A 27,645-nucleotide genomic window follows, 5' to 3' on the forward strand; every position below is an offset into this window, starting at 1 on the left:
GTTTTATATAACACTTTGTTATCGTATCCTGATAACAACCTTCTGAAAAAGGTGAGGAAATATGGGTGAAAGAAAAGTGGCAGTGGTAAATTATTTAATTACTTATTACTTTCTTACTCAGATATAAGAAGATGTGGTATGAGTGCCAATGAGACAACTTTCCATCCAAGACACAAGTTGTAAAAATAAATCTTTGTAGGCACACTTTACGTAAAAGCAGCACAAATGTAACAAGACAGGCACTAGATTGGAATCCCCAAGGGCATCGTAAAAGGGGGCGACCAAAATCCACCTGGCGCAGAGATTTAACATCTGATCTTCAGAAAATTGGAAAAACATGGGGTGAAGCAAAGAAACTAGCCAAGGACAGGAAAAGATGGAAAACTACTGTAGTCGCCCTATGTCCCCCATGGGACGAAGTGGATTAAGTCAAGTAAGTCAAGGCCAATTTACGGCCTTCAATTAATATGTTAATCGACCGGTCTAGTATTTTTGTATGAGACCAATACTTATCGAAATAAATACAGGTATTGAGTAATATCTGCGAATCTATATTGATGTGTCAAATATACGTGTTAATGTCAAAAACTGTCACAGACAAAATAAGTTTAAATACGGTTTGTCATAGGGGCGGATCCAGGATTTTGGAAAAAGGGGGCGAAATATTTAACTTTTCCCGAGCGGAGCGAGGCAAATTTTTGTGTGGGCCTTTTTTGGGCTAAAAACATAAAATGTAAAGTGTCATATGCACTTTTTAAACGGTTCTTGGCGTGGGCAGAGACATATAATACAATATTGTATTATATGTCTCTGTTGACATTAGTTCGTATCCGTCGGAAATTATTACAGGTGCTCTATATATTATATGTCTCTGATGTCATTAACTGAAATTAATTTGAGGTAGAAAAGTTAACAGTCCTTATTATCTTTAAAATCTTATTCCATTTAATATATTTTGCACGTTTTAATATCCTTTTTTTCGGCAACTGGTTTCAACTTAACAAAACTGTAGAATACTGGTATATAAAAAAACAATGTGAAAACTATTGCATTGAAAACAAAGTCGACGGAAAAACTTTCTCAACTGAACTACCAGACTTGTTTACTACCTGTTACGATATCTAATGAAACCGGTTCATTCTTTTAGAATTAATTGGAACTGATATTGATGAAACTGTAAGCTAAACGGAACATGTTGGTCGTTAGACTTGCTACACTTCCCTTTCTTTTATTCCTTTCTTACTAATGTATATGTTTGCTGATATCCATTATACTAATTGCCCTTTCTCTCCAGTATCATGGCAATCTCTTAGATATAGCAGTAAAATTGTTATAGGGGCAAACTTGAAAAACAAATAATAATTAAGGAAGGGACATGTAGCAAGTCTAGCTGGTCGTATATGCGAGATAATCTCATCGAAATCAGAGGCCCCTTATGGAGCTTCTTGTATGATCAATGCAACGACTTTTTACAAGTATCACACCAATCATTGCTTGCCAGGTCCCCCTGACTTTTTTTCTAAATCCTGGATCCTGGTAACTATATATCTGAGATATTCTCATCGAAATCAGAGGCCACCCAAAACTATGCTTGCCAGGTCCCCCCCCCCCCCCCCCCCCCCGGCGCCCTTTTTTTTTTTAAATCTTGGATCCGCACCTGTAACTATCACTCTTGTTTAAACTTTTTGAACATTTGCATCAACATGTAACATGCAAGTGCATATAATGCAACTTATATATAATACTTAAATTTTACAATCTTATATAAAAAAGAAGATGTGGTTTGATTGCCAATGAGACAACTATCCACAAAAGACCAAAATGACACAAACATTAACATTTATAGGTCACCGTACGGCCTTCAACAATGAGCAAAGCCCATACCGTAAAGTCAGTTATAAAAGGCCCCGATAAGACAATGTATTTAACAATTCAAGCGAGAAAAGTAACGGCCTTATTGAAGTAAAAAAATAAACGAAAAACAAATATGTATATGTATATTTATACATATCAAGATGTTGTATGATTGTCAAAAAATTAATTAACTCTCTGCTCCACCATGCAAAGACACTATTCAACTTATGACTTTTTATGTAGTTTGTTTGTTTAACATGATAATAATCAAGTTTATACATTGAATCATGTGAATGGACTAGATAGAAATGTTGTGTCGTGTAAATAGGTTAGTAAGACTATACCTATGCGTCATGATTAATAAATGGGGAGAGGATGAGTTCAATTTTGTAGTAAACCAGTTACATAATAATTTAACATAAATCATTTTTCTTTCAATATTTTTCGGCAATGTACATATATGTTTTTTATGCTGTAATTTACACCCTTAGTTGTTTGAATCCAACTTGTTGTCTAATTTTTTTTTGTTAAAGAAATCGACCTTGAGAGTTTAAACGCAGAGCGGGAAGAGTCGATTTTTTCACATAAAAGGGGGCACCCCTGAATCCGCATATGTACATCATTGGCTTTCAAATATTCGGCTTTGAAGTAATATCAGAAATTAAAAGCGCTTCGGACTCATCAAATATATAACGTGCTGTTTTTATTTTTAACATCTCTGTTGATAAAATTTAGAAAAAATATAGAAACTAAGATAAAAACTCCCTCAGGCTTAACTGTCTTTTTGAGAATTTGGCCATTTTTTCGCCCCGTTGCTCATATAGCTCTGGACCAGGCAGAAGCTAGCGAACAATAGCTAGCGAACAATAAGCCAGCGAACAATAAGGCGATATATCGAGAAACCAAAAAACAGAATAAGACAACAACGGCCGTTAAATAAAAAAATATTCAAAAAGGCAGAAAATCAGTTAAAATATAGCAATTTTAACTCAATTTTGAAATGTTTTTTATCCAATCTATTGATTTAACAAGTCGCATAACTTTTTAGGCTAATATTCAGTACCACAATAACTATGCATCTATCAACGGATTATTTGTAGGTGTAGGGCCACATATGCACCCTCTTCAATTTAGAACGTATGTAAAAGTAGTCCTACTCTGTAAAATATAGCACCTTTTATGTCATTGTGTAATCTAGAGCTCAAAATTTGAAAAAAATGTCAAAAAATTAGGGGGGTCGGCCTATTCCAGGGCTTCTAGAGAAAAATAATGAGGGGTGTCACGGGGAATGACTATATAGGTCTTGTAGAGGAGAAACAGGCGCTTCTTTTGCGCTAGGTATCGAAGGGCGCTATGTTCAAAAATCTGAAACTAGAGCTCAAAATTCGAAAAAAATGTCAAAAAATTAGGAGGGTGGGCCTATTCTAGGACTTCTAGAGAAAAATAATGAGGGGTGTCACGGGGTATGACTATATAGGTCTTGTAGAGGAGAAACAGGCGCTTCTATTGCACTAGGTACCGAAGGGCGCTATGTTCAAAAATCTGAAACTAGAGCTCAAAATTCGAAAAAAATGTCAAAAAAATGGGGGTAGGGTCGGCCTATTCCAGAAGTTCTAGAGAAAAATAATAAGGGGTGTCACGGTGTATAACTATATAGGTCTTGTAGAGGAGAAACAAGCGCTTTTTTTGCACTAGGTATCGAAGGGCGCTATGTTCAAAAATCTGAAACTAGAGATCAAAATTCGAAAAAAATGTCCACAAAATGGGGGTAGGGTTGGCGTATTCCAGGAGTTCTAGAGAAAAATAATGAGGGGTGTCACGGGGTATGACTATATAGGTCTTGTAGAAGAGAAACAGGCGCTTCTTTTGCACTAGGTTTCAAAGGGCGCTATGTTCAAAAATCTGAAACTAGAGCTCAAAATTCGAAAAAAATGTCCAAAAAATGGGGGTAGGGTCGGCCTATTCCAGGAGTTCTAGAGAAAAATAATGAGGGGTGTCACGGGAAATGACTATATAGGTCTTGTAGAGGAGAAACAGGCGCTCCTTTTGCGCTAGGTATCAAAGGGCGCTATGTTCAAAAATCTGAAACTAGAGCTCAAAATTTGAAAAAAATGTCAAAAAATTAGGGGGGTCGGCCTATTCCAGGGCTTCTAGAGAAAAATAATGAGGGGTGTCACGGGGAATGACTATATAGGTCTTGTAGAGGAGAAACAGGCGCTTCTTTTGCGCTAGGTATCGAAGGGCGCTATGTTCAAAAATCTGAAACTAGAGCTCAAAATTCGAAAAAAATGTCAAAAAATTAGGAGGGTGGGCCTATTCTAGGACTTCTAGAGAAAAATAATGAGGGGTGTCACGGGGTATGACTATATAGGTCTTGTAGAGGAGAAACAGGCGCTTCTATTGCACTAGGTACCGAAGGGCGCTATGTTCAAAAATCTGAAACTAGAGCTCAAAATTCGAAAAAAATGTCAAAAAAATGGGGGTAGGGTCGGCCTATTCCAGAAGTTCTAGAGAAAAATAATAAGGGGTGTCACGGTGTATAACTATATAGGTCTTGTAGAGGAGAAACAAGCGCTTTTTTTGCACTAGGTATCGAAGGGCGCTATGTTCAAAAATCTGAAACTAGAGATCAAAATTCGAAAAAAATGTCCACAAAATGGGGGTAGGGTTGGCGTATTCCAGGAGTTCTAGAGAAAAATAATGAGGGGTGTCACGGGGTATGACTATATAGGTCTTGTAGAAGAGAAACAGGCGCTTCTTTTGCACTAGGTTTCAAAGGGCGCTATGTTCAAAAATCTGAAACTAGAGCTCAAAATTCGAAAAAAATGTCCAAAAAATGGGGGTAGGGTCGGCCTATTCCAGGAGTTCTAGAGAAAAATAATGAGGGGTGTCACGGGAAATGACTATATAGGTCTTGTAGAGGAGAAACAGGCGCTCCTTTTGCGCTAGGTATCAAAGGGCGCTATGTTCAAAAATCTGAAACTAGAGCTCAAAATTTGAAAAAAATGTCAAAAAATTAGGGGGGTCGGCCTATTCCAGGGCTTCTAGAGAAAAATAATGAGGGGTGTCACGGGGAATGACTATATAGGTCTTGTAGAGGAGAAACAGGCGCTTCTTTTGCGCTAGGTATCGAAGGGCGCTATGTTCAAAAATCTGAAACTAGAGCTCAAAATTCGAAAAAAATGTCAAAAAATTAGGAGGGTGGGCCTATTCTAGGACTTCTAGAGAAAAATAATGAGGGGTGTCACGGGGTATGACTATATAGGTCTTGTAGAGGAGAAACAGGCGCTTCTATTGCACTAGGTACCGAAGGGCGCTATGTTCAAAAATCTGAAACTAGAGCTCAAAATTCGAAAAAAATGTCAAAAAAATGGGGGTAGGGTCGGCCTATTCCAGAAGTTCTAGAGAAAAATAATAAGGGGTGTCACGGTGTATAACTATATAGGTCTTGTAGAGGAGAAACAAGCGCTTTTTTTGCACTAGGTATCGAAGGGCGCTATGTTCAAAAATCTGAAACTAGAGATCAAAATTCGAAAAAAATGTCCACAAAATGGGGGTAGGGTTGGCGTATTCCAGGAGTTCTAGAGAAAAATAATGAGGGGTGTCACGGGGTATGACTATATAGGTCTTGTAGAAGAGAAACAGGCGCTTCTTTTGCACTAGGTTTCAAAGGGCGCTATGTTCAAAAATCTGAAACTAGAGCTCAAAATTCGAAAAAAATGTCCAAAAAATGGGGGTAGGGTCGGCCTATTCCAGGAGTTCTAGAGAAAAATAATGAGGGGTGTCACGGGGAATGACTATATAGGTCTTGTAGAGGAGAAACAGGCGCTCCTTTTGCGCTAGGTATCAAAGGGCGCTATGTTCAAAAATCTGAAACTAGAGCTCAAAATTTGAAAAAAATGTCAAAAAATTAGGGGGGTCGGCCTATTCCAGGGCTTCTAGAGAAAAATAATGAGGGGTGTCACGGGGAATGACTATATAGGTCTTGTAGAGGAGAAACAGGCGCTTCTTTTGCGCTAGGTATCGAAGGGCGCTATGTTCAAAAATCTGAAACTAGAGCTCAAAATTCGAAAAAAATGTCAAAAAATTAGGAGGGTGGGCCTATTCTAGGACTTCTAGAGAAAAATAATGAGGGGTGTCACGGGGTATGACTATATAGGTCTTGTAGAGGAGAAACAGGCGCTTCTATTGCACTAGGTACCGAAGGGCGCTATGTTCAAAAATCTGAAACTAGAGCTCAAAATTCGAAAAAAATGTCAAAAAAATGGGGGTAGGGTCGGCCTATTCCAGAAGTTCTAGAGAAAAATAATAAGGGGTGTCACGGTGTATAACTATATAGGTCTTGTAGAGGAGAAACAAGCGCTTTTTTTGCACTAGGTATTGAAGGGCGCTATGTTCAAAAATCTGAAACTAGAGATCAAAATTCGAAAAAAATGTCCACAAAATGGGGGTAGGGTTGGCGTATTCCAGGAGTTCTAGAGAAAAATAATGAGGAGTGTCACGGGGTATGACTATATAGGTCTTGTAGAAGAGAAACAGGCGCTTCTTTTGCACTAGGTTTCAAAGGGCGCTATGTTCAAAAATCTGAAACTAGAGCTCAAAATTCGAAAAAAATGTCCAAAAAATGGGGGTAGGGTCGGCCTATTCCAGGAGTTCTAGAGAAAAATAATGAGGGGTGTCACGGGAAATGACTATATAGGTCTTGTAGAGGAGAAACAGGCGCTCCTTTTGCGCTAGGTATCAAAGGGCGCTATGTTCAAAAATCTGAAACTACAGCTCAAAATTTGAAAAAAATGTCAAAAAATTAGGGGGGTCGGCCTATTCCAGGGCTTCTAGAGAAAAATAATGAGGGGTGTCACGGGGAATGACTATATAGGTCTTGTAGAGGAGAAACAGGCGCTTCTTTTGCGCTAGGTATCGAAGGGCGCTATGTTCAAAAATCTGAAACTAGAGCTCAAAATTCGAAAAAAATGTCAAAAAATTAGGAGGGTGGGCCTATTCTAGGACTTCTAGAGAAAAATAATGAGGGGTGTCACGGGGTATGACTATATAGGTCTTGTAGAGGAGAAACAGGCGCTTCTATTGCACTAGGTACCGAAGGGCGCTATGTTCAAAAATCTGAAACTAGAGCTCAAAATTCGAAAAAAATGTCAAAAAAATGGGGGTAGGGTCGGCCTATTCCAGAAGTTCTAGAGAAAAATAATAAGGGGTGTCACGGTGTATAACTATATAGGTCTTGTAGAGGAGAAACAAGCGCTTTTTTTGCACTAGGTATCGAAGGGCGCTATGTTCAAAAATCTGAAACTAGAGATCAAAATTCGAAAAAAATGTCCACAAAATGGGGGTAGGGTTGGCGTATTCCAGGAGTTCTAGAGAAAAATAATGAGGGGTGTCACGGGGTATGACTATATAGGTCTTGTAGAAGAGAAACAGGCGCTTCTTTTGCACTAGGTTTCAAAGGGCGCTATGTTCAAAAATCTGAAACTAGAGCTCAAAATTCGAAAAAAATGTCCAAAAAATGGGGGTAGGGTCGGCCTATTCCAGGAGTTCTAGAGAAAAATAATGAGGGGTGTCACGGGAAATGACTATATAGGTCTTGTAGAGGAGAAACAGGCGCTCCTTTTGCGCTAGGTATCAAAGGGCGCTATGTTCAAAAATCTGAAACTAGAGCTCAAAATTTGAAAAAAATGTCAAAAAATTAGGGGGGTCGGCCTATTCCAGGGCTTCTAGAGAAAAATAATGAGGGGTGTCACGGGGAATGACTATATAGGTCTTGTAGAGGAGAAACAGGCGCTTCTTTTGCGCTAGGTATCGAAGGGCGCTATGTTCAAAAATCTGAAACTAGAGCTCAAAATTCGAAAAAAATGTCAAAAAATTAGGAGGGTGGGCCTATTCTAGGACTTCTAGAGAAAAATAATGAGGGGTGTCACGGGGTATGACTATATAGGTCTTGTAGAGGAGAAACAGGCGCTTCTATTGCACTAGGTACCGAAGGGCGCTATGTTCAAAAATCTGAAACTAGAGCTCAAAATTCGAAAAAAATGTCAAAAAAATGGGGGTAGGGTCGGCCTATTCCAGAAGTTCTAGAGAAAAATAATAAGGGGTGTCACGGTGTATAACTATATAGGTCTTGTAGAGGAGAAACAAGCGCTTTTTTTGCACTAGGTATCGAAGGGCGCTATGTTCAAAAATCTGAAACTAGAGATCAAAATTCGAAAAAAATGTCCACAAAATGGGGGTAGGGTTGGCGTATTCCAGGAGTTCTAGAGAAAAATAATGAGGGGTGTCACGGGGTATGACTATATAGGTCTTGTAGAAGAGAAACAGGCGCTTCTTTTGCACTAGGTTTCAAAGGGCGCTATGTTCAAAAATCTGAAACTAGAGCTCAAAATTCGAAAAAAATGTCCAAAAAATGGGGGTAGGGTCGGCCTATTCCAGGAGTTCTAGAGAAAAATAATGAGGGGTGTCACGGGGAATGACTATATAGGTCTTGTAGAGGAGAAACAGGCGCTTCTTTTGCGCTAGGTATCGAAGGGTGCTATGTTCAAAAATCTGAAACTAGAGCTCAAAATTCGAAAAAAATGTCAAAAAATTAGGAGGGTGGGCCTATTCTAGGACTTCTAGAGAAAAATAATGAGGGGTGTCACGGGGTATGACTATATAGGTCTTGTAGAGGAGAAACAGGCGCTTCTATTGCACTAGGTACCGAAGGGCGCTATGTTCAAAAATCTGAAACTAGAGCTCAAAATTCGAAAAAAATGTCAAAAAAATGGGGGTAGGGTCGGCCTATTCCAGAAGTTCTAGAGAAAAATAATAAGGGGTGTCACGGTGTATAACTATATAGGTCTTGTAGAGGAGAAACAAGCGCTTTTTTTGCACTAGGTATCGAAGGGCGCTATGTTCAAAAATCTGAAACTAGAGATCAAAATTCGAAAAAAATGTCCACAAAATGGGGGTAGGGTTGGCGTATTCCAGGAGTTCTAGAGAAAAATAATGAGGGGTGTCACGGGGTATGACTATATAGGTCTTGTAGAAGAGAAACAGGCGCTTCTTTTGCACTAGGTTTCAAAGGGCGCTATGTTCAAAAATCTGAAACTAGAGCTCAAAATTCGAAAAAAATGTCCAAAAAATGGGGGTAGGGTCGGCCTATTCCAGGAGTTCTAGAGAAAAATAATGAGGGGTGTCACGGGGAATGACTATATAGGTCTTGTAGAGGAGAAACAGGCGCTCCTTTTGCGCTAGGTATCAAAGGGCGCTATGTTCAAAAATCTGAAACTAGAGCTCAAAATTTGAAAAAAATGTCAAAAAATGGGGGTAGGGTCGGCCTATTCCAGGAGTTCTAGAGAAAAATAATGAGGGGTGTCACGGGGAATGACTATATAGGTCTTGTAGAGGAGAAACAGGCGCTTCTTTTGCGCTAGGTATCGAAGGGCGCTATGTTCAAAAATCTGAAACTAGAGCTCAAAATTCGAAAAAAATGTCAAAAAATTAGGAGGGTGGGCCTATTCTAGGACTTCTAGAGAAAAATAATGAGGGGTGTCACGGGGTATGACTATATAGGTCTTGTAGAGGAGAAACAGGCGCTTCTATTGCACTAGGTACCGAAGGGCGCTATGTTCAAAAATCTGAAACTAGAGCTCAAAATTCGAAAAAAATGTCAAAAAAATGGGGGTAGGGTCGGCCTATTCCAGGAGTTCTAGAGAAAAATAATGAGGGGTGTCACGGGGAATGACTATATAGGTCTTGTAGAAGAGAAACAGGCGCTCCTTTTGCGCTAGGTATCAAAGGGCGCTATGTTCAAAAATCTGAAACTAGAGCTCAAAATTTGAAAAAAATGTCAAAAAATTAGGGGGGTCGGCCTATTCCAGGGCTTCTAGAGAAAAATAATGAGGGGTGTCACGGGGAATGACTATATAGGTCTTGTAGAGGAGAAACAGGCGCTTCTTTTGCGCTAGGTATCGAAGGGCGCTATGTTCAAAAATCTGAAACTAGAGCTCAAAATTCGAAAAAAATGTCAAAAAATTAGGAGGGTGGGCCTATTCTAGGACTTCTAGAGAAAAATAATGAGGGGTGTCACGGGGTATGACTATATAGGTCTTGTAGAGGAGAAACAGGCGCTTCTATTGCACTAGGTACCGAAGGGCGCTATGTTCAAAAATCTGAAACTAGAGCTCAAAATTCGAAAAAAATGTCAAAAAAATGGGGGTAGGGTCGGCCTATTCCAGAAGTTCTAGAGAAAAATAATAAGGGGTGTCACGGTGTATAACTATATAGGTCTTGTAGAGGAGAAACAAGCGCTTTTTTTGCACTAGGTATCGAAGGGCGCTATGTTCAAAAATCTGAAACTAGAGATCAAAATTCGAAAAAAATGTCCACAAAATGGGGGTAGGGTTGGCGTATTCCAGGAGTTCTAGAGAAAAATAATGAGGGGTGTCACGGGGTATGACTATATAGGTCTTGTAGAAGAGAAACAGGCGCTTCTTTTGCACTAGGTTTCAAAGGGCGCTATGTTCAAAAATCTGAAACTAGAGCTCAAAATTCGAAAAAAATGTCCAAAAAATGGGGGTAGGGTCGGCCTATTCCAGGAGTTCTAGAGAAAAATAATGAGGGGTGTCACGGGGAATGACTATATAGGTCTTGTAGAGGAGAAACAGGCGCTCCTTTTGCGCTAGGTATCAAAGGGCGCTATGTTCAAAAATCTGAAACTAGAGCTCAAAATTTGAAAAAAATGTCAAAAAATTAGGGGGGTCGGCCTATTCCAGGGCTTCTAGAGAAAAATAATGAGGGGTGTCACGGGGAATGACTATATAGGTCTTGTAGAGGAGAAACAGGCGCTTCTTTTGCGCTAGGTATCGAAGGGCGCTATGTTCAAAAATCTGAAACTAGAGCTCAAAATTCGAAAAAAATGTCAAAAAATTAGGAGGGTGGGCCTATTCTAGGACTTCTAGAGAAAAATAATGAGGGGTGTCACGGGGTATGACTATATAGGTCTTGTAGAGGAGAAACAGGCGCTTCTATTGCACTAGGTACCGAAGGGCGCTATGTTCAAAAATCTGAAACTAGAGCTCAAAATTCGAAAAAAATGTCAAAAAATTAGGAGGGTGGGCCTATTCTAGGACTTCTAGAGAAAAATAATGAGGGGTGTCACGGGGTATGACTATATAGGTCTTGTAGAGGAGAAACAGGCGCTTCTATTGCACTAGGTACCGAAGGGCGCTATGTTCAAAAATCTGAAACTAGAGCTCAAAATTCGAAAAAAATGTCAAAAAAATGGGGGTAGGGTCGGCCTATTCCAGAAGTTCTAGAGAAAAATAATAAGGGGTGTCACGGTGTATAACTATATAGGTCTTGTAGAGGAGAAACAAGCGCTTTTTTTGCACTAGGTATCGAAGGGCGCTATGTTCAAAAATCTGAAACTAGAGATCAAAATTCGAAAAAAATGTCCACAAAATGGGGGTAGGGTTGGCGTATTCCAGGAGTTCTAGAGAAAAATAATGAGGGGTGTCACGGGGTATGACTATATAGGTCTTGTAGAAGAGAAACAGGCGCTTCTTTTGCACTAGGTTTCAAAGGGCGCTATGTTCAAAAATCTGAAACTAGAGCTCAAAATTCGAAAAAAATGTCCAAAAAATGGGGGTAGGGTCGGCCTATTCCAGGAGTTCTAGAGAAAAATAATGAGGGGTGTCACGGGGAATGACTATATAGGTCTTGTAGAGGAGAAACAGGCGCTCCTTTTGCGCTAGGTATCAAAGGGCGCTATGTTCAAAAATCTGAAACTAGAGCTCAAAATTTGAAAAAAATGTCAAAAAATTAGGGGGGTCGGCCTATTCCAGGGCTTCTAGAGAAAAATAATGAGGGGTGTCACGGGGAATGACTATATAGGTCTTGTAGAGGAGAAACAGGCGCTTCTTTTGCGCTAGGTATCGAAGGGTGCTATGTTCAAAAATCTGAAACTAGAGCTCAAAATTCGAAAAAAATGTCAAAAAATTAGGAGGGTGGGCCTATTCTAGGACTTCTAGAGAAAAATAATGAGGGGTGTCACGGGGTATGACTATATAGGTCTTGTAGAGGAGAAACAGGCGCTTCTATTGCACTAGGTACCGAAGGGCGCTATGTTCAAAAATCTGAAACTAGAGCTCAAAATTCGAAAAAAATGTCAAAAAAATGGGGGTAGGGTCGGCCTATTCCAGAAGTTCTAGAGAAAAATAATAAGGGGTGTCACGGTGTATAACTATATAGGTCTTGTAGAGGAGAAACAAGCGCTTTTTTTGCACTAGGTATCGAAGGGCGCTATGTTCAAAAATCTGAAACTAGAGATCAAAATTCGAAAAAAATGTCCACAAAATGGGGGTAGGGTTGGCGTATTCCAGGAGTTCTAGAGAAAAATAATGAGGGGTGTCACGGGGTATGACTATATAGGTCTTGTAGAAGAGAAACAGGCGCTTCTTTTGCACTAGGTTTCAAAGGGCGCTATGTTCAAAAATCTGAAACTAGAGCTCAAAATTCGAAAAAAATGTCCAAAAAATGGGGGTAGGGTCGGCCTATTCCAGGAGTTCTAGAGAAAAATAATGAGGGGTGTCACGGGGAATGACTATATAGGTCTTGTAGAGGAGAAACAGGCGCTCCTTTTGCGCTAGGTATCAAAGGGCGCTATGTTCAAAAATCTGAAACTAGAGCTCAAAATTTGAAAAAAATGTCAAAAAATTAGGGGGGTCGGCCTATTCCAGGGCTTCTAGAGAAAAATAATGAGGGGTGTCACGGGGAATGACTATATAGGTCTTGTAGAGGAGAAACAGGCGCTTCTTTTGCGCTAGGTATCGAAGGGCGCTATGTTCAAAAATCTGAAACTAGAGCTCAAAATTCGAAAAAAATGTCAAAAAATTAGGAGGGTGGGCCTATTCTAGGACTTCTAGAGAAAAATAATGAGGGGTGTCACGGGGTATGACTATATAGGTCTTGTAGAGGAGAAACAGGCGCTTCTATTGCACTAGGTACCGAAGGGCGCTATGTTCAAAAATCTGAAACTAGAGCTCAAAATTCGAAAAAAATGTCAAAAAAATGGGGGTAGGGTCGGCCTATTCCAGGAGTTCTAGAGAAAAATAATGAGGGGTGTCACGGGGAATGACTATATAGGTCTTGTAGAAGAGAAACAGGCGCTCTTTTTGCGCTAGGTATCAAAGGGCGCTATGTTCAAAAATCTGAAACTAGAGCTCAAAATTTGAAAAAAATGTCAAAAAAATAGGGGGGTCGGCCTATTCCAGGGCTTCTAGAGAAAAATAATGAGGGGTGTCACGGGGAATGACTATATAGGTCTTGTAGAGGAGAAACAGGCGCTTCTTTTGCGCTAGGTATCGAAGGGCGCTATGTTCAAAAATCTGAAACTAGGGCTCAAAATTTGAAAAAAAAGTAAAAAAAATGGGGGTAGGGTCAGCCTATTCCTGGACTTCTAGAGAAAAATAATGAGGGGTGTCACGGGGTATGACTATATAGGTCTTGTAGAGGAGAAACAGGCGCTTCTTTTGCGCTAGGTATCGAAAGGAGCTATGTTCAAAAATCTGAAACTAGGGCTCAAAATTTGAAAAAAATGTCAAAAAATTAGGGGGGTCGGCCTATTCTAGGACTTCTAGAGAAAAATAATGAGGAGTGTCACGGGGTATGACTATATAGGTCTTGAAGAGGAGAAACAGGCGCTTCTTTTGCGCTAGTAATCGAAGGGCGCTATGTTCAAAAATCTGAAACTATAGCTCAAAATTCGAAACAATTGTCCAAAAAATGGGGGTAGGGTCGGCCTATTCCAGGAGTTCTAGAGAAAAATAATGGGGGGTGTCACGGGATATGACTATATAGGTCTTGAAGAGGAGAAACGGGCGCTTCTTTTGCGCTAGGTATCGAAGGGCGCTATGTTCAAAAATCTGAAACTAGAGCTCAAAATTCGAAAAATTTGTCCAGAAAATGGGGGTAGGGTCGGTCTATTCCAGCAGTTTAAGAGAAAAATAATGAGGGATGTCACGGGGAATGGCTATATAGGTCTTGTAGAGGAGAAACAGGCGTTTCTTTTGCGCTAGGTATTGAAGGGCGCTATGTTTAAAAATCTGAAACTAGAGCTCAAAATTTGAAAAAATGTCAAAAATTTGGGGGTCAGCCAGCAGCGGCATAACACAAACAAACTCATCATAAATACCAGACGCGCGTTTCATCTACAAAAGACTCATTAGTGACGCTCGAATCAAAATAATGGTTGACAGGCCAAAATAAAGGACGAATTTGAAGAGCATTGAGAACATAACATTCCTAGCAGTTTTGCCAAATACAGGTAAGGCAGTCTATTCCTGGTGTAGAAAAACCTTATTTTTTTCAAAAAGTTCAAAGCGGTGTTAATTTATAAGATTATGTCAATGATTAGCCAAGTCAACACAAGTGCTGACTACTGGGCTGGTGATTACCTCGGGGAAATAAATCTCTACCAGCAGTGGCATCGACTCAGTGGTTGCATTTTAAGTTTTAACTCATCATAGATACCAGTATTTTAATTTTATATTTACGCCAGACGCGCATTTCGTCTACAATATATCAGTGAATGTCCTGTGAAGGGAAAACAGGCGAACCGTTTGCGTAAGTCTTCAAATGGTGCTATGTTCAATTTTGTCGAAAGGAACTTAAAAAATTTAATGAAAAACTCAACTGTCAGACAAGAACGCAAAAAACAAAATAAAAAAAATTATGATAGTCAGCAAGGACTAATTTTCAATTTCTTGTCATAAAAAGTCATAAATTCCCCATCCGAATAATATGATAAAAGAGTTTGTAAAATGTGTTATGTAAATACTGATAAAAAAATGCTGATTACTGGCTGTGAAGGTTATGTCGAAAAGAAAACAACGAAGATGAAAGAACTTTAGTGCGAATGCCAGATGGTATATAACCAAATTTGAATGTTTTTCTGATATAATTTGTTAAAATTGAACTAGTTAAACACTATTTAAATATCACCGGAGTTTGATCAATAATTATCGACTCGATAAGTTCTTATCTGCACATGCAGCTACTGTACCCGTACACAGCAAAACATGTGTTTCATCCTCATTGTTTTCAACACTTTAAATAACCAAGTTTATAAAGTTGTGTGATTGACACCTTGAAATTGGTCCTCCACAACTCTTAACCGCAGCAAGATGGCAGATTATCAGCATGAGAGAGGCTAGAATGTCGCTGTGACAATTGCACGTATTGTCGGTCATCACTTTTCCACTATAAGTCGTTTAGATAAAAAAAAACAATGAGGCAATACACGATATAAAAGACTATCCGAGATGCCACCTGCTAGGGAAAATCAAGCATGATAAAGCTTAGTCAGAAAGAAACCCATTGCATACAATACAATCCTAAAAAGAGAGGACTGGGCATACAGGAGCCTTTTAACAATAATTTTTCGAGATTGAATCATCCCTTCTGGTTATTGTGCGATAAGACCATTTCAGGGACGTTTGCTTACGAATAGACACACAGTCATCCGTATCCAATGTAGTGCAGAGCTCGCCAAAATTGGAAATTAGCATCGTGGAGGAAAATCTATTGTTCAAATTGAATTCGGTTCATCTTCCTTGGCCAGATGGTAGCCCGGATTTGAACCATATCAAGCATATTTGGGACACTATTGGGCGGCAAGTGCACAAAAAGACACACCAGTTCAAACACATCATGAAATAAACAATGCCCTTCATCAGAAATGGTTGCTGCTACCTTAACAACGTATTAGCCGATTTATGGCAGGAATCAGAATACGGTGAGATGCGGTAATCCGTTTGATTGGAGGCTGCGCACAAAGTACTAATTCTTTGGCTTATAACGACCAACCATGATGCGAACAGTCATCTGAAGATTAATTTTGAAATACCTGACATTGTAAAGTTCGACTACAGTACAAGTTGAAAAATGCATTTTTTGTACAAAAAACACTACATTTTGTTATTAAAATTGTGGTTGCCAATGTTATCATAAACTATGTTTAAATAATATCATACACATATGTTATTATATTTCATCCAAAAAAAAGAGGCTGATTTTTCAAGTTTTAAAAAATCAAGGTGTTGCAATACTTTTTTCTATGTGTATATATAATACAGCCGTGCGTAAGATGGGTTAATTAGGGTTGTTAACTAAGCGTCTTTTTGAAATAAGTCACTCGCCTATTGCAAACAAGCAGTCGATGCTCAACATAAGAATACAACGACTCGCAACTATGTGAGTTAAAGAACATGGGTTGTTAACTATGCACTATATAACCGACTTCATCTAGTCAGCCGTTTAACAAACCTCATCTTCACAAAAGTACAAATCGGTATAGGTGTCTCTATAGAAAAGTTTGTTAAACGGATAAAATATTTCGACTTAAATTCGAGAAACGATGCTTGATCGTTGTTCGTTTGAGTGAAACTTGGATTACAGTTCTGTTTCAACAGAATAAAGAATTCACGTTTAGTCTTCGCATCATTTATGTTTTACTTGCCAATATGACTAAGTGCCGCTCAAGACCAAGAAGTTGTGATGATCCAGGTTGCTTTTCATACCATATTCAAGTCAAGTATTTTCATAAAACTATGGACGGAAAAGATTACCGAATTCAACAACAAAGAGATCAAAGTACTATGTATAAAACACTGCGTTGATGTCTACTCTATCGATCCCGCAAGATTTGAGGAAACTCGAGTTTATCTCGACCACTGAGATCATACCATGATGGGGAAGATGAAAAAATACTTTAAAGCCAAAAATATTCGCACTTGCGTGATTGGTACTTTAGATGATCTCATTAACCAACAAAAGCACCACCAAACAGCAATCGACTTAGGACATGTGGCCGCAACTTATAAGAAATATGAAAGATAATAAGTTGAAGTGTAACTTGTATGCAGACATACTAACTATACAGCAGGGTCAGTTCCGCGTGATTACCAATTCCAGAATTTTAACAATGAGGAAAAACAGGGTTCCCGAACTTCTGAATACCTCGTATCGCATCTATAATCGTATACTTGGGGTGATGTAAATGATCTCTTGGAGGAATGGAAAGGTATTCTCAGTCATTCATTTCTTGGTTCAAACAATAAGACATGGAGTCACAACCTCTATTTTCAAACACAAAGGTTCGTGGTTTTATCTCCGTTTCTGGGAGACAATTTCAGGGACCAAATTGTCGGCTCTTCCTTCACACCATTTGCGAGTATCGTCTTCTGGAACAACGATAGTCTGTCAGAAAGATACGCGACTGATCACGTGTTAAAAGAGAGCCATACCACTTGCACGTAAAAGACAACTTGTTAGCTTCCAAAAAAAAGCAGGCTAATTGCGCTACAAGGCAGCACTCGCACAATAAAAGTAGAAAGGGGTATGATTAATTTAACTCATAATAACTTGTTTCCAAATACACTTAAAATAACTATGCTTAAACTAACATCTCTAGAAGGTCTATATTCTTGTTGATTCTCCAGGACTGTAAAGGTTATGAGAATGTAAAGGTTACTACTAGTAACCAATGATTCAGCGGTTTTCTCTGATAAATCAGAGTAACTACTATGAATATATGCTGCATTCTATTAAACAAGAGATGTCGACGTGCATCAATTTAATTGGCGTGCCGGTGCTATTGAGAGGAGTGACTTGCGGGTAGACATTGTCTGTAGGTGAAATTATGATATGTATTTGTGTATTAGAGGTAGTAACATGGCTACCTCAAAAAACGATAGTATTGACGGGTAAGTTATAACTAGATGATTGTGAGGATTGAATAAAATAAATCTAATTTAACGGATTTCTTAATCTGAACGAACATTTACTGATTTGTTTGCTAAATCTCTTCCACCACCTTTTTATACCAGCAATCTTCTGCAATTTTATCATGATGACCTATATAAATATCACTTTTTGTTAGTATGAATCTAAAATTCCTCAATTTTTATATCGAAACTATCTAGTTATGTATCCAAAATTCTTCTAAAGTCTTGTAAGTGCTCGTTCATTTCCGGAACAAATGGCTTTAAGCTTTGTATTACTTTTCCTTTCTTAAAATAGAAATAAATGACTTCTTAACTATGTGAGAGACGTATTATTCATAGAAAGATGTCAAAGTGACGTGACATTACATTGAGTGCGGCACATAGTAAACGCCATGTGTGTGGTATTTACGAGAGGTATGAGTATGATGCAACGTATTACCCTAAATTTTTAAGGTTTCGATATCTACTCTAGTTTGTCTCAACACATCTCACTCCGTGAATCTATTCAATTTCTCTTTCTTGTTCTTCGTGTTTTGCTTACAAAACATTCATCACCTGGATCTCAGCTGTCGTTTTATTTTCATGAAGTTAACAAATCAATGGTTCTGCATGTTTGAATTTGTGGTCATACTTGTCCAGCTTGTTCATTATTTTTTCTCATCTTCTTTTATTGCTGCATCATATTCTATTTGCATCCATTTTATATCCATTTCATACGTGCTTTTGAATGAACCAACATTTCATTACAGCATCCGAAATGGCCCTCAGAGCTTTCATGATGGTGATATTGTGGTCATTCATGTTCCAGTATCTGAAGATACTACACTTGATCGTCCCTTTTTATCAATGACCCTTTCTGTTGTTATTTTCCCTGAAAAATGTTATTCAAGTTGGATGACCGATTCCGATGGATTTGGGCTCTTTTTGGTGAGTCGTCCAAGTTCGTCCCAAAAGATGTCCCATTGGCGATAATCTGAAGACATTACTGGCCACGGCAACACTCGAATGCGATTATTCTCCAAAACTCATTAAAATGTGTTTACAACGGGCGTTTTCTGTTAAAAATGTAGTTTAACGATGCCTTCGGAGAAACGGGAGAACTAGTGGAGCCAGAATTTCGTTCCTATACCTTTTTGCATTTAGGTTTCATTCACTAATTGTCAGATCGGGGCGTTCCTGGTAGGTTATCCATCTCATACCATTAATTCGCCACCCTAAAGCCAATTTGTTTCCTGTACGCACGCATCAAAAAGCATGCCTTGCACCTGCGGCAGACCATGTCTCTGCCGTCGATAAATGTCAAGTTGAATTTCGATTCAGCGGTAAAAAGGATTTGTCTCCATGTTAGTCTACGTCATCGAATCCGAACCCCCCTTATTTAACTCGCGACATCCTTCGATTCTGCGTAAGGATAGGTCACTTCAACGAACGACGAGCTCTTAGACTGCCTAAAATAAAGTCGGTTACAAACTGTTTGCGCATATAGCCTATTTTTGTTTCTTCCATGAGTTTCTCCAAATCGATTATGGAGATGAATAATGCGGATTTGCCAATCTTCACACAACCTCGTTTCACGTGAGTTGCAACCTCGGGGACGTTACAATGTTGTACCAGTATCTCTAAGACGAGTCTTTAGCGCCTTTCAAAGTAATTCTAGAGACATTGAATAGTGCTCGATACATTTAATGATCAAAAGGAAAACTCAGTTCCATCTCTATAAAGGTAAATGGTTGAAAAAAATGCGTATTTGTTTGAAATCGGAAAATGGCGTTAAGTTATCTTCGAATTTAAAAAAAACCAACTAAATGATCATGAATAAATTATTCATGTCATTAGTTTTAATCGTGAAAATATTACAAACTAATATATTAAATATATTTTACTTAAAAAGTAATGTTTCTTTTTTTATATATACACATGGAAAAAAGTATTGCAAAATATTGATTTTTTAAAACTTGAATAATCAGCCTTTTATTTTTGATGGAATAAGATAAAATATTTGTAAAATAATATTGAAACATAGTTTATGAAAATATTGGCATTTTAACGAACAAAAAATGATTAAAAAAAAATATTTATCTAACCACAATTCTAAAACAAAATGAGGTGGTTTTTTTTTGTACAAAAAACTGCATTTTACCACTTTTACTGTAGTCGAACTTCACAATGTCAGACATTTCAAAATTAATCTTAAGATGATTGTTCACATCATGGTGAATCGTTATACGCCAAAAAAATAGTACTTTGTGCGCAGTCTCCATTTAAACGGTCAATCGCCACTTAACGTCTTATGATTTCTGCCATAAATCGACTAATTTGTTGCTTAGGTAGCAGCAACCATTTCTGATGAAGAGCATTGTTTATTTGATCACGTGTTTGGACTGGGGTGTCATTTTGTGCACTTTCCGCCCAATACTGTCCCAAATATGCTCGATATGGTTCAAATCCGGGCTACGATCTGGTCAAGGAAGATAAACAGAATTCCATTTGAACAATGGATTTTCCTCCACGATGCTTATTTCCAATTTTGGAGAGCTCTGCACTACATTGGATACGGATAACTGTGTGTCTGTTCGTAAGCAAACGTACCTGAAATGGTCTTATCGCACAATAACCAGAAGGGATGATTCAATGAACAATTATTGTTAAAAGGCTCCTGTATGCCCAGTCCTCTCTTTTTATGGTTGTATTGTATGCAATGGGTTTCTTTCTGACTAAGCTTCATCATGCTTGATTTTCCCTAGCAGGTGGCATAGGGGGTCTTTTTGATCTCGGATAGTATTTTATATCGTGTATTGCCTGATTTTTATTCTCTAAACGACTAATAGTGGAAAAGTGATGACCGACAATACGTGCAGTTGTCACAGCGACATTCCTGCCTCTCTCATGCTGATAATCTGCCATCTTTCTGCGGTTAAGAGTTGTGGAGGACCTATTTCAAGGTGTCAATCACACAACTTTATAAACTTGGTTATTTAAAGTGTTGAAAGCAATGAGGATGAAACACATGTTTTGCTGTGTACGGGTACAGTAGCTGCATGTGCAGATAAGAACTTATCGAGTCGATAATTATTGATCAAACTCCGGTGATATTTAAATAGTGTTTAACTAGTTCAATTTTAACAAATTATATCAGAAAAAAATAAAGAGTGTTTTTTTAATTTCAATTCCAATTTGGTTATATACCATCTGGCATTCGCACTAAAGTTCTTTCATCTTCGTTGTTTTCTTTTCGACATAACCTTCACAGCCAGTAATCAGCATTTTTTTTATCAGTATTTACATAACACATTTTACAAACTCTTTTATCATGTTATTCGGATGGGGAAATTATGACTTTTTATGACAAGAAATTGAAAATTAGTCTTTGCTGACTATCATATGTTGTTTTTTTTTAGGTTTTCGCGTTCTTGTCTGACAGTTGAGTTTTTCATTAAATTTTTTAAGTTCCTTTCGACAAAATTGAACATAGCACCATTTGAAGACTTACGCAAACGGTTCGCCTGTTTTCCCTTCACAGGACATTCACTGATATATTGTAGACGAAATGCGCGTCTGGCGTAAATATAAAATTAAAATACTGGTATCTATATATGATGAGTTAAAACTTAAAATGCAACCACTGAGTCGATGCCACTGCTGGTAGAGATTTATTTCCCCGAGGTTATCACCAGCCCAGTAGTCATCACTTGTGTTGACTTGGCTTACCATTGATATAATCTTATAAATTAACACCGCTTTGAATTTTTGAAAAAAATAAGGTTTTTCTACACCAGGAATAGACTGCCTTACCTGTATTTGGCAAAACTGCTAGGAATGTTATGTTCTCAATGCTCTTCAAATTCGTCCTTTATTTTTGGCCTTTCAACCATTATTTTGATTCGAGCGTCACTAATGAGTCTTTTGTAGATGAAACGCGCGTCTGGTATTTATGATGAGTTTTTTTGTGTTATGCCGCTGCTGGCTGACCCCCCTATTTTTTGACATCTTTTTCAAATTTTGAGCTATAGTTTCAGATTTTTGAACATAGCGCCCTTCAATACCTAGCGCAAAAGAAACGCCTGTTTCTCCTCTTCAAGACCTATATAGTCATTCCCCGTGACATTCTTCATTATTTTTCTCTAAAACTCCTTGAATAGACCGACCCTACCCCCATTTTTTGGACAAATTTTTCGAATTTTGAGCTCTAGTTTCAGATTTTTGAACATAGCGCCCTTCGATACCTAGCGCAAAAGAAGCGCCTGTTTCTCCTCTACAAGACCTATATAGTCATACCCCGTGACACCCCTCATTATTTTTCTCTAGAAGTCCAGGAATAGGCCGACCCCCCTAATTTTTTGACATTTTTTTCAAATTTTGAGCCCTAGTTTCAGATTTTTGAACATAGCGCCCTTCGATACCTAGCGCAAAAGAAACGCCTGTTTCTCCTCTAAAAGACCTATATAGTCATACCCCGTGACACCCCCCCATTTTTTTTCTCTAGAAGCCCTGGAATAGGCCGACCCCCCTAATTTTTTGACATTTTTTTCAAATTTTGAGCCCTAGTTTCAGATTTTTGAACATAGCGCCCTTCGATACCTAGCGCAAAAGAAGCGCCTATTTCTCCTCTACAAGACCTATATAGTCATTCCCCGTGACATTCTTCATTATTTTTCTCTAAAACTCCTTGAATAGACCGACCCTACCCCCATTTTTTGGACAAATTTTTCAAATTTTGAGCTCTAGTTTCAGATTTTTGAACATAGCGCCCTTCGATACCTAGCGCAAAAGAAGCGCCTGTTTCTCCTCTACAATACCTATATAGTCATACCCCGTGACACCCCTCATTATTTTTCTCTAGAAGTCCAGGAATAGGCTGACCCTACCCCCATTTTTTTTACTTTTTTTTCAAATTTTGAGCCCTAGTTTCAGATTTTTGAACATAGCGCCCTTCGATACCTAGCGCAAAAGAAGCGCCTGTTTCTCCTCTACAAGACCTATATAGTCATATCCCGTGACACCCCCCATTTTTTTCTCTAGAACTGCAGGAATAGGCCGACCCTACCCCCATTTTTTGGACAATTTTTTCGAATTTTGAGCTCTAGTTTCAGATTTTTGAACATAGCGCCCTTTGATACCTAGCGCAAAAGAAGCGCCTGTTTCTCCTCTACAAGACCTGTATAGTCATATTCCGTGACACCCCCCATTATTTTTCTCTAGAAGTCCTGGAATAGGCCAACCCTACCCCCATTTTTTGGACAATTTTTTCGAATTTTGAGCTCTTGTTTCAGATTTTTGAACATAGCACCCTTCGATACCTAGCGCAAAAGAAGCGCCTATTTCTCCTCTACAAGACCTATATAGTCATTCCCCGTGACATTCTTCATTATTTTTCTCTAAAACTCCTTGAATAGACCGACCCTACCCCCATTTTTTTGACTTTTTTTTCAAATTTTGAGCCCTAGTTTCAGATTTTTGAACATAGCGCCCTTCGATACCTAGCGCAAAAGAAGCGCCTGTTTCTCCTCTACAAGACCTATATAGTCATTCCCCGTGACACCCCTCATTATTTTTCTCTAGAAGCCCTGGAATAGGCCGACACCCCTAATTTTTTGACATTTTTTTCAAATTTTGAGCCCTAGTTTCAGATTTTTGGACATAGCGCCCTTCGATACCTAGCGCAAAAGAAGGGCCTGTTTCCCCTCTACAAGACCTATATAGTCATATCCCGTGACACCCCCCATTATTTTTCTCTAGAACTCCTGGAATAGGCCAACCCTACCCCCATTTTTTGGACAATTTTTTCGAATTTTGAGCTCTAGTTTCAGATTTTTGAACATAGCGCCCTTCGATACCTAGCGCAAAAGAAGCGCCTGTTTCTCCTCTTCAAGACCTATATAGTCATACCCCGTGATAACCCTCATTATTTTTCTCTAGAAGCCCTGGAATAGGCCGACCCCCCTAATTTTTTGACATTTTTTTCAAATTTTGAGCTCTAGTTTCAGATTTTTGAACATAGCGCCCTTCGATACCTAGCGCAAAAGAAGCGCCTGTTTCTCCTCTACAAGACCTATATAGTCATACCCCGTGACACCCCTCATTATTTTTCTCTAGAACTCCTGGAATAGGCTAACCCTACCCCCATTTTTTTGACATTTTTTTCAAATTTTGAGCCCTAGTTTCAGATTTTTGAACATAGTGCCCTTCGATACCTAGCGCAAAAGAAGCGCCTGTTTCTCCTCTACAAGACCTATATAGTCATACCCCGTGAAACCCCCCATTTTTTTTCTCTAGAACTGCAGGAATAGGCCGACCCTACCCCCCTTTCTTGGACAATTTTTTCGAATTTTGAGCTCTAGTTTCAGATTTTTGAACATAGCGCCCTTCGATACCTAGCGCAAAAGAAGCGCCTGTTTCTGCTCTACAAGACCTATATAGTCATTCCCCGTGACACCCCTCATTATTTTTCTCTAGAAGCCCTGGAATAGGCCGACCCCCCTAATTTTTTGACATTTTTTTCAAATTTTGAGCTCTAGTTTCAGATTTTTGAACATAGCGCCCTTCGATACCTAGCGCAAAAGAAGCGCCTGTTTCTCCTCTACAAGACCTATATAGTCATACCCCGTGACACCCCTCATTATTTTTCTCTAGAAGTCCTAGAATAGGCCGACCCCCCTAATTTTTTGACATTTTTTTCAAATTTTGAGCTCTAAATTAAACAATGACATAAAAGGTGATATAATTTACAGGGTAGGACTACTTTTACATACGTTCTAAATTGAAGTGGGTGCATATGTGGCCCTACACCTACAAATAATCCGTTGATAGATGCAGAGTTATTGTGGTACTGAATATTAGCCTAAAAAGTAATGCGACTTGTTAAATCAATGTATTGGATAAAAACCATTTCAAAATTGAGTTAAAATTGCTATATTTTAACCGATTTTCTGCCTTTTTGAATACTTTTTTATTTAACGGCCGTTGTTGTCTTATTCTGTTTTTTGGTTTCTCGATATATCGCCTTATTGTTCGCTGGCTTATTGTTCGCTAGCTATTGTTCGCTAGCTTCTGCCTGGTTAGCTCTGGACGGGTTTAGGTATTATTTAAAAATCCTTGATTCTTTTTTAGGGAATGAGCGTTCCAGATAAAGGTATATCCAGAATAGCCCGCTGCATAATAGTTAATGTTATGTCTTTATTAAGAGATGCGGTTAATATATCATGTATATCTTCATGAATTTAAAAATATTTATAAATTAAAACTCAATGTTTTTATGTAGTTTGTTTGTTTGACATGGTTATAATCTTGTTTATATCTTGAATCAAGGTGAATGAATAGATTATTATAAATAGAATTCTAGTGTCATGTAAATAAGTTAGTAAGACTATACATTGTTTTGCGTTAGGATAAAAAAAAAGGGGGGCGATGAATACAATTTAGTAGTTAACCTTACCATCCTCAACATTGGATATATATACTATACATGTACATTGTAGCAAAATATCCGGCACATGTATCTGTAGGCCTACGATCTTTAGAAACTGGACGAAATGAAAGGCTCGACGAACTTTTCTACTGTTTTGTAGTGAGTACAAATACATATTATATTTCGACAATGTACATATATCGTAAATATCCAATGTTAAAGATAATTAATTACAAAGTTGTACCCCCTTCTTCTTTTTAACCTATCACAAATCAATGTTTAGTCTTACAAACCTATTTACACGACGATAACTCCATTATAGTTGTTGTTATTCTGTTTTTAACAACCGACACTTTAACGGTTTTGTTGTTTTAATCCAAATAGTTGTCTCTGATTTTCAAAGTAATTGACAGTTTTTAAACAAAACGCGGACCACGATGAGGACCCCAAAATGAAAGGTCATTCAAAAAGAAATTTTCATATTCCATTTGCTCAATATGGAAATGGAGTAACAAGAGACGGTATTTGCACAAGTACGTGTTATATGTACAATAGCTTGGCGATTGCAGGACAAATACCTTCAAGCTGTAAGGAAAACCGGAGGGAAATATAATACAAGCCCAAACAAATTAAATATAAACAAATCTAAATTGAAAACAACGTTCAAACCTTTGATTGTGTTGGATAAAAACCGCAACTTTTGTGCATTTGCATGTATAATAAATTTCGTTGTAGGTCGATGTTCGATATAAATATAAACAAGTCTTATACCATGTTGACTGCCATTAACGATTGCCAAAAAAATTGATCACAAGGTGTAACAAAATGGATCTTTTTATTAATTTAATACCAAGCAGAAAACAATTAACTTGCGGCAAAGATGGTAAACCACAAACAAGAGGCGCTTATTTGTTTTTACACCATATATGGATTTCGACAGTTAAACTTAATGTCTCTTCAGTAATGTTAGGGATCGAAAAAGTATTAAGAAAGCCATATAATTTACCTTAATTTAGGATAGACTCTTTAATTTTAAAGAGTCGCAATAGGATGAACGGGTGATATAAACTTTAGAAAATATAACACAAACCAAAACGAAATAAATATAAACAAATCTTAATTCAGAAATCTGACGTACAGTAGTTGTCGTTTGTTTATGTTATATATACGTGTTTCTCGTTTCTCGTTTTTTATACATCAGACCGTTGGTTTTCCCGTTTGAATGGTTTTACACTAGTAATTTTGGGGCCCTTTATAGCTTGTTGTTCTGTGTGAGCCAATGCTCTGTGTTGAAGGCCGTACATTGACCTATAATGGTTTAACTTATTTTTAAATTGTTATTTGGATGGAGAGTTGTCTCATTGGCACTCACACCACATTTTCTTATATCTACTTAATTGAAAACAACGTTCAAACCTAGTATGATTGAGTTGGATAAAAACCGCTATTTTTTATACGTGTGCATGTATAACAAACTTTGTTGTACAAGGGCCTAAATACAGCACAAACAACATTTTACAAAAAGACCAAAAGAATAAAAAGTATGTTTTAACAAAATGCATTTGACACAACAACTGATGTTCTTAAACCCTGCTGACTGCCATTAACGATTGCCGATTATATATATTTACAGGTTACTGGGTCAAATAAAGGAGTTGGATTTGGTATTGTTCGGGGACTTTGTCAGAGGTTCCATGGAGATGTGTATCTTACTTCAAGAGACGAAAGAAGAGGACGAGACGCTGTTCGTGAGTTGGAGAAAGAAGGGTTATCACCGAAGTTTCACCAACTAGATGTAACAGACAAAAGAAGCATTTGTACAATTAAAAACTTTCTTTAGAAAACCTACGGTGGCTTCGATATACTCGTTAATAATGCAGGCATTATGAAATCATTTCATACAAAGGAGGAAGGCAACAAAGTTATCGAGACGAATTATGTAAGCGCTGTCAACATTTCGGAGACCCTTTTCCCTCTCCTTAGACCAAATGCTAGAGTCGTCAATGTTTCAAGTAGAATGGGCAACTTTACAGCTTTTAATATGAAACAAGATACAAAAATGAAGTTTGCCAGTCCAAACCTTACAGTGAAAGAACTTACTAACCTTGTTTGGGAATACTACAATCTTTTTGATGATATTAACTTTAATCATAAGTTTTATATTGGACAATTTGCGTATGGTGTCTCCAAAGTTGGAATTAACCGGTTGACGAGTATATTACAACGTGATATGTCTGCCGATCAGAGACACATTTTGGTTAATTGCTGCTGTCCTGGGTATGTAGACACAGACATGTCCGATCATAAAGGTCTCCTGACGGTAGATCAAGGAGCAGACACTCCAGTCTATCTTGCACTTCTGCCAGCAGACGAGAAATCCATAGCAGGTGAAATGGTTTGTGAAAGGGTGGTAGTAAAGTGGGATCAACGGGATTTACATCCTAATCCACAGATTAAGTCAATGATGCCTTCTTTGAAAAGTTTAATGTGACTGAAACGTATGCAAAAATTAAAATTTCAGTTCAGTTCTACGGCATAACTATTTAAGCAGAATAACTCATGAATAGGATTCATAGCACGAAACTTTAGCTACAAAACGAAAAAATAATTATA

At 38.2% G+C, this 27,645-nt stretch overlaps 1 protein-coding gene across 1 annotated transcript; it reads left to right on the forward strand.

Annotated features, from left to right (window-relative positions):
* LOC134681686 (carbonyl reductase [NADPH] 3-like) lies at positions 1-27,645 on the forward strand. The gene is made up of 2 exons (XM_063541331.1): positions 1-85; positions 26,666-27,645. Exon 2 carries the CDS (start codon positions 26,918-26,920, stop codon positions 27,521-27,523), a length of 606 nt encoding a protein of 201 aa, XP_063397401.1. The 5' UTR covers positions 1-85; positions 26,666-26,917; the 3' UTR covers positions 27,524-27,645.

The sequence above is a fragment of the Mytilus trossulus genome, chromosome 8 (assembly GCF_036588685.1).
Source record: "Mytilus trossulus isolate FHL-02 chromosome 8, PNRI_Mtr1.1.1.hap1, whole genome shotgun sequence".
In the NCBI taxonomy this organism is placed as follows: domain Eukaryota; kingdom Metazoa; phylum Mollusca; class Bivalvia; order Mytilida; family Mytilidae; genus Mytilus; species Mytilus trossulus.

Excerpts from the sequence above, each read along its gene's own strand:
- LOC134681686 (XM_063541331.1), top strand. The coding sequence starts at position 26,918 with ATGAAATCATTTCATACAAAGGAGGAAGGCAACAAAGTTATCGAGACG.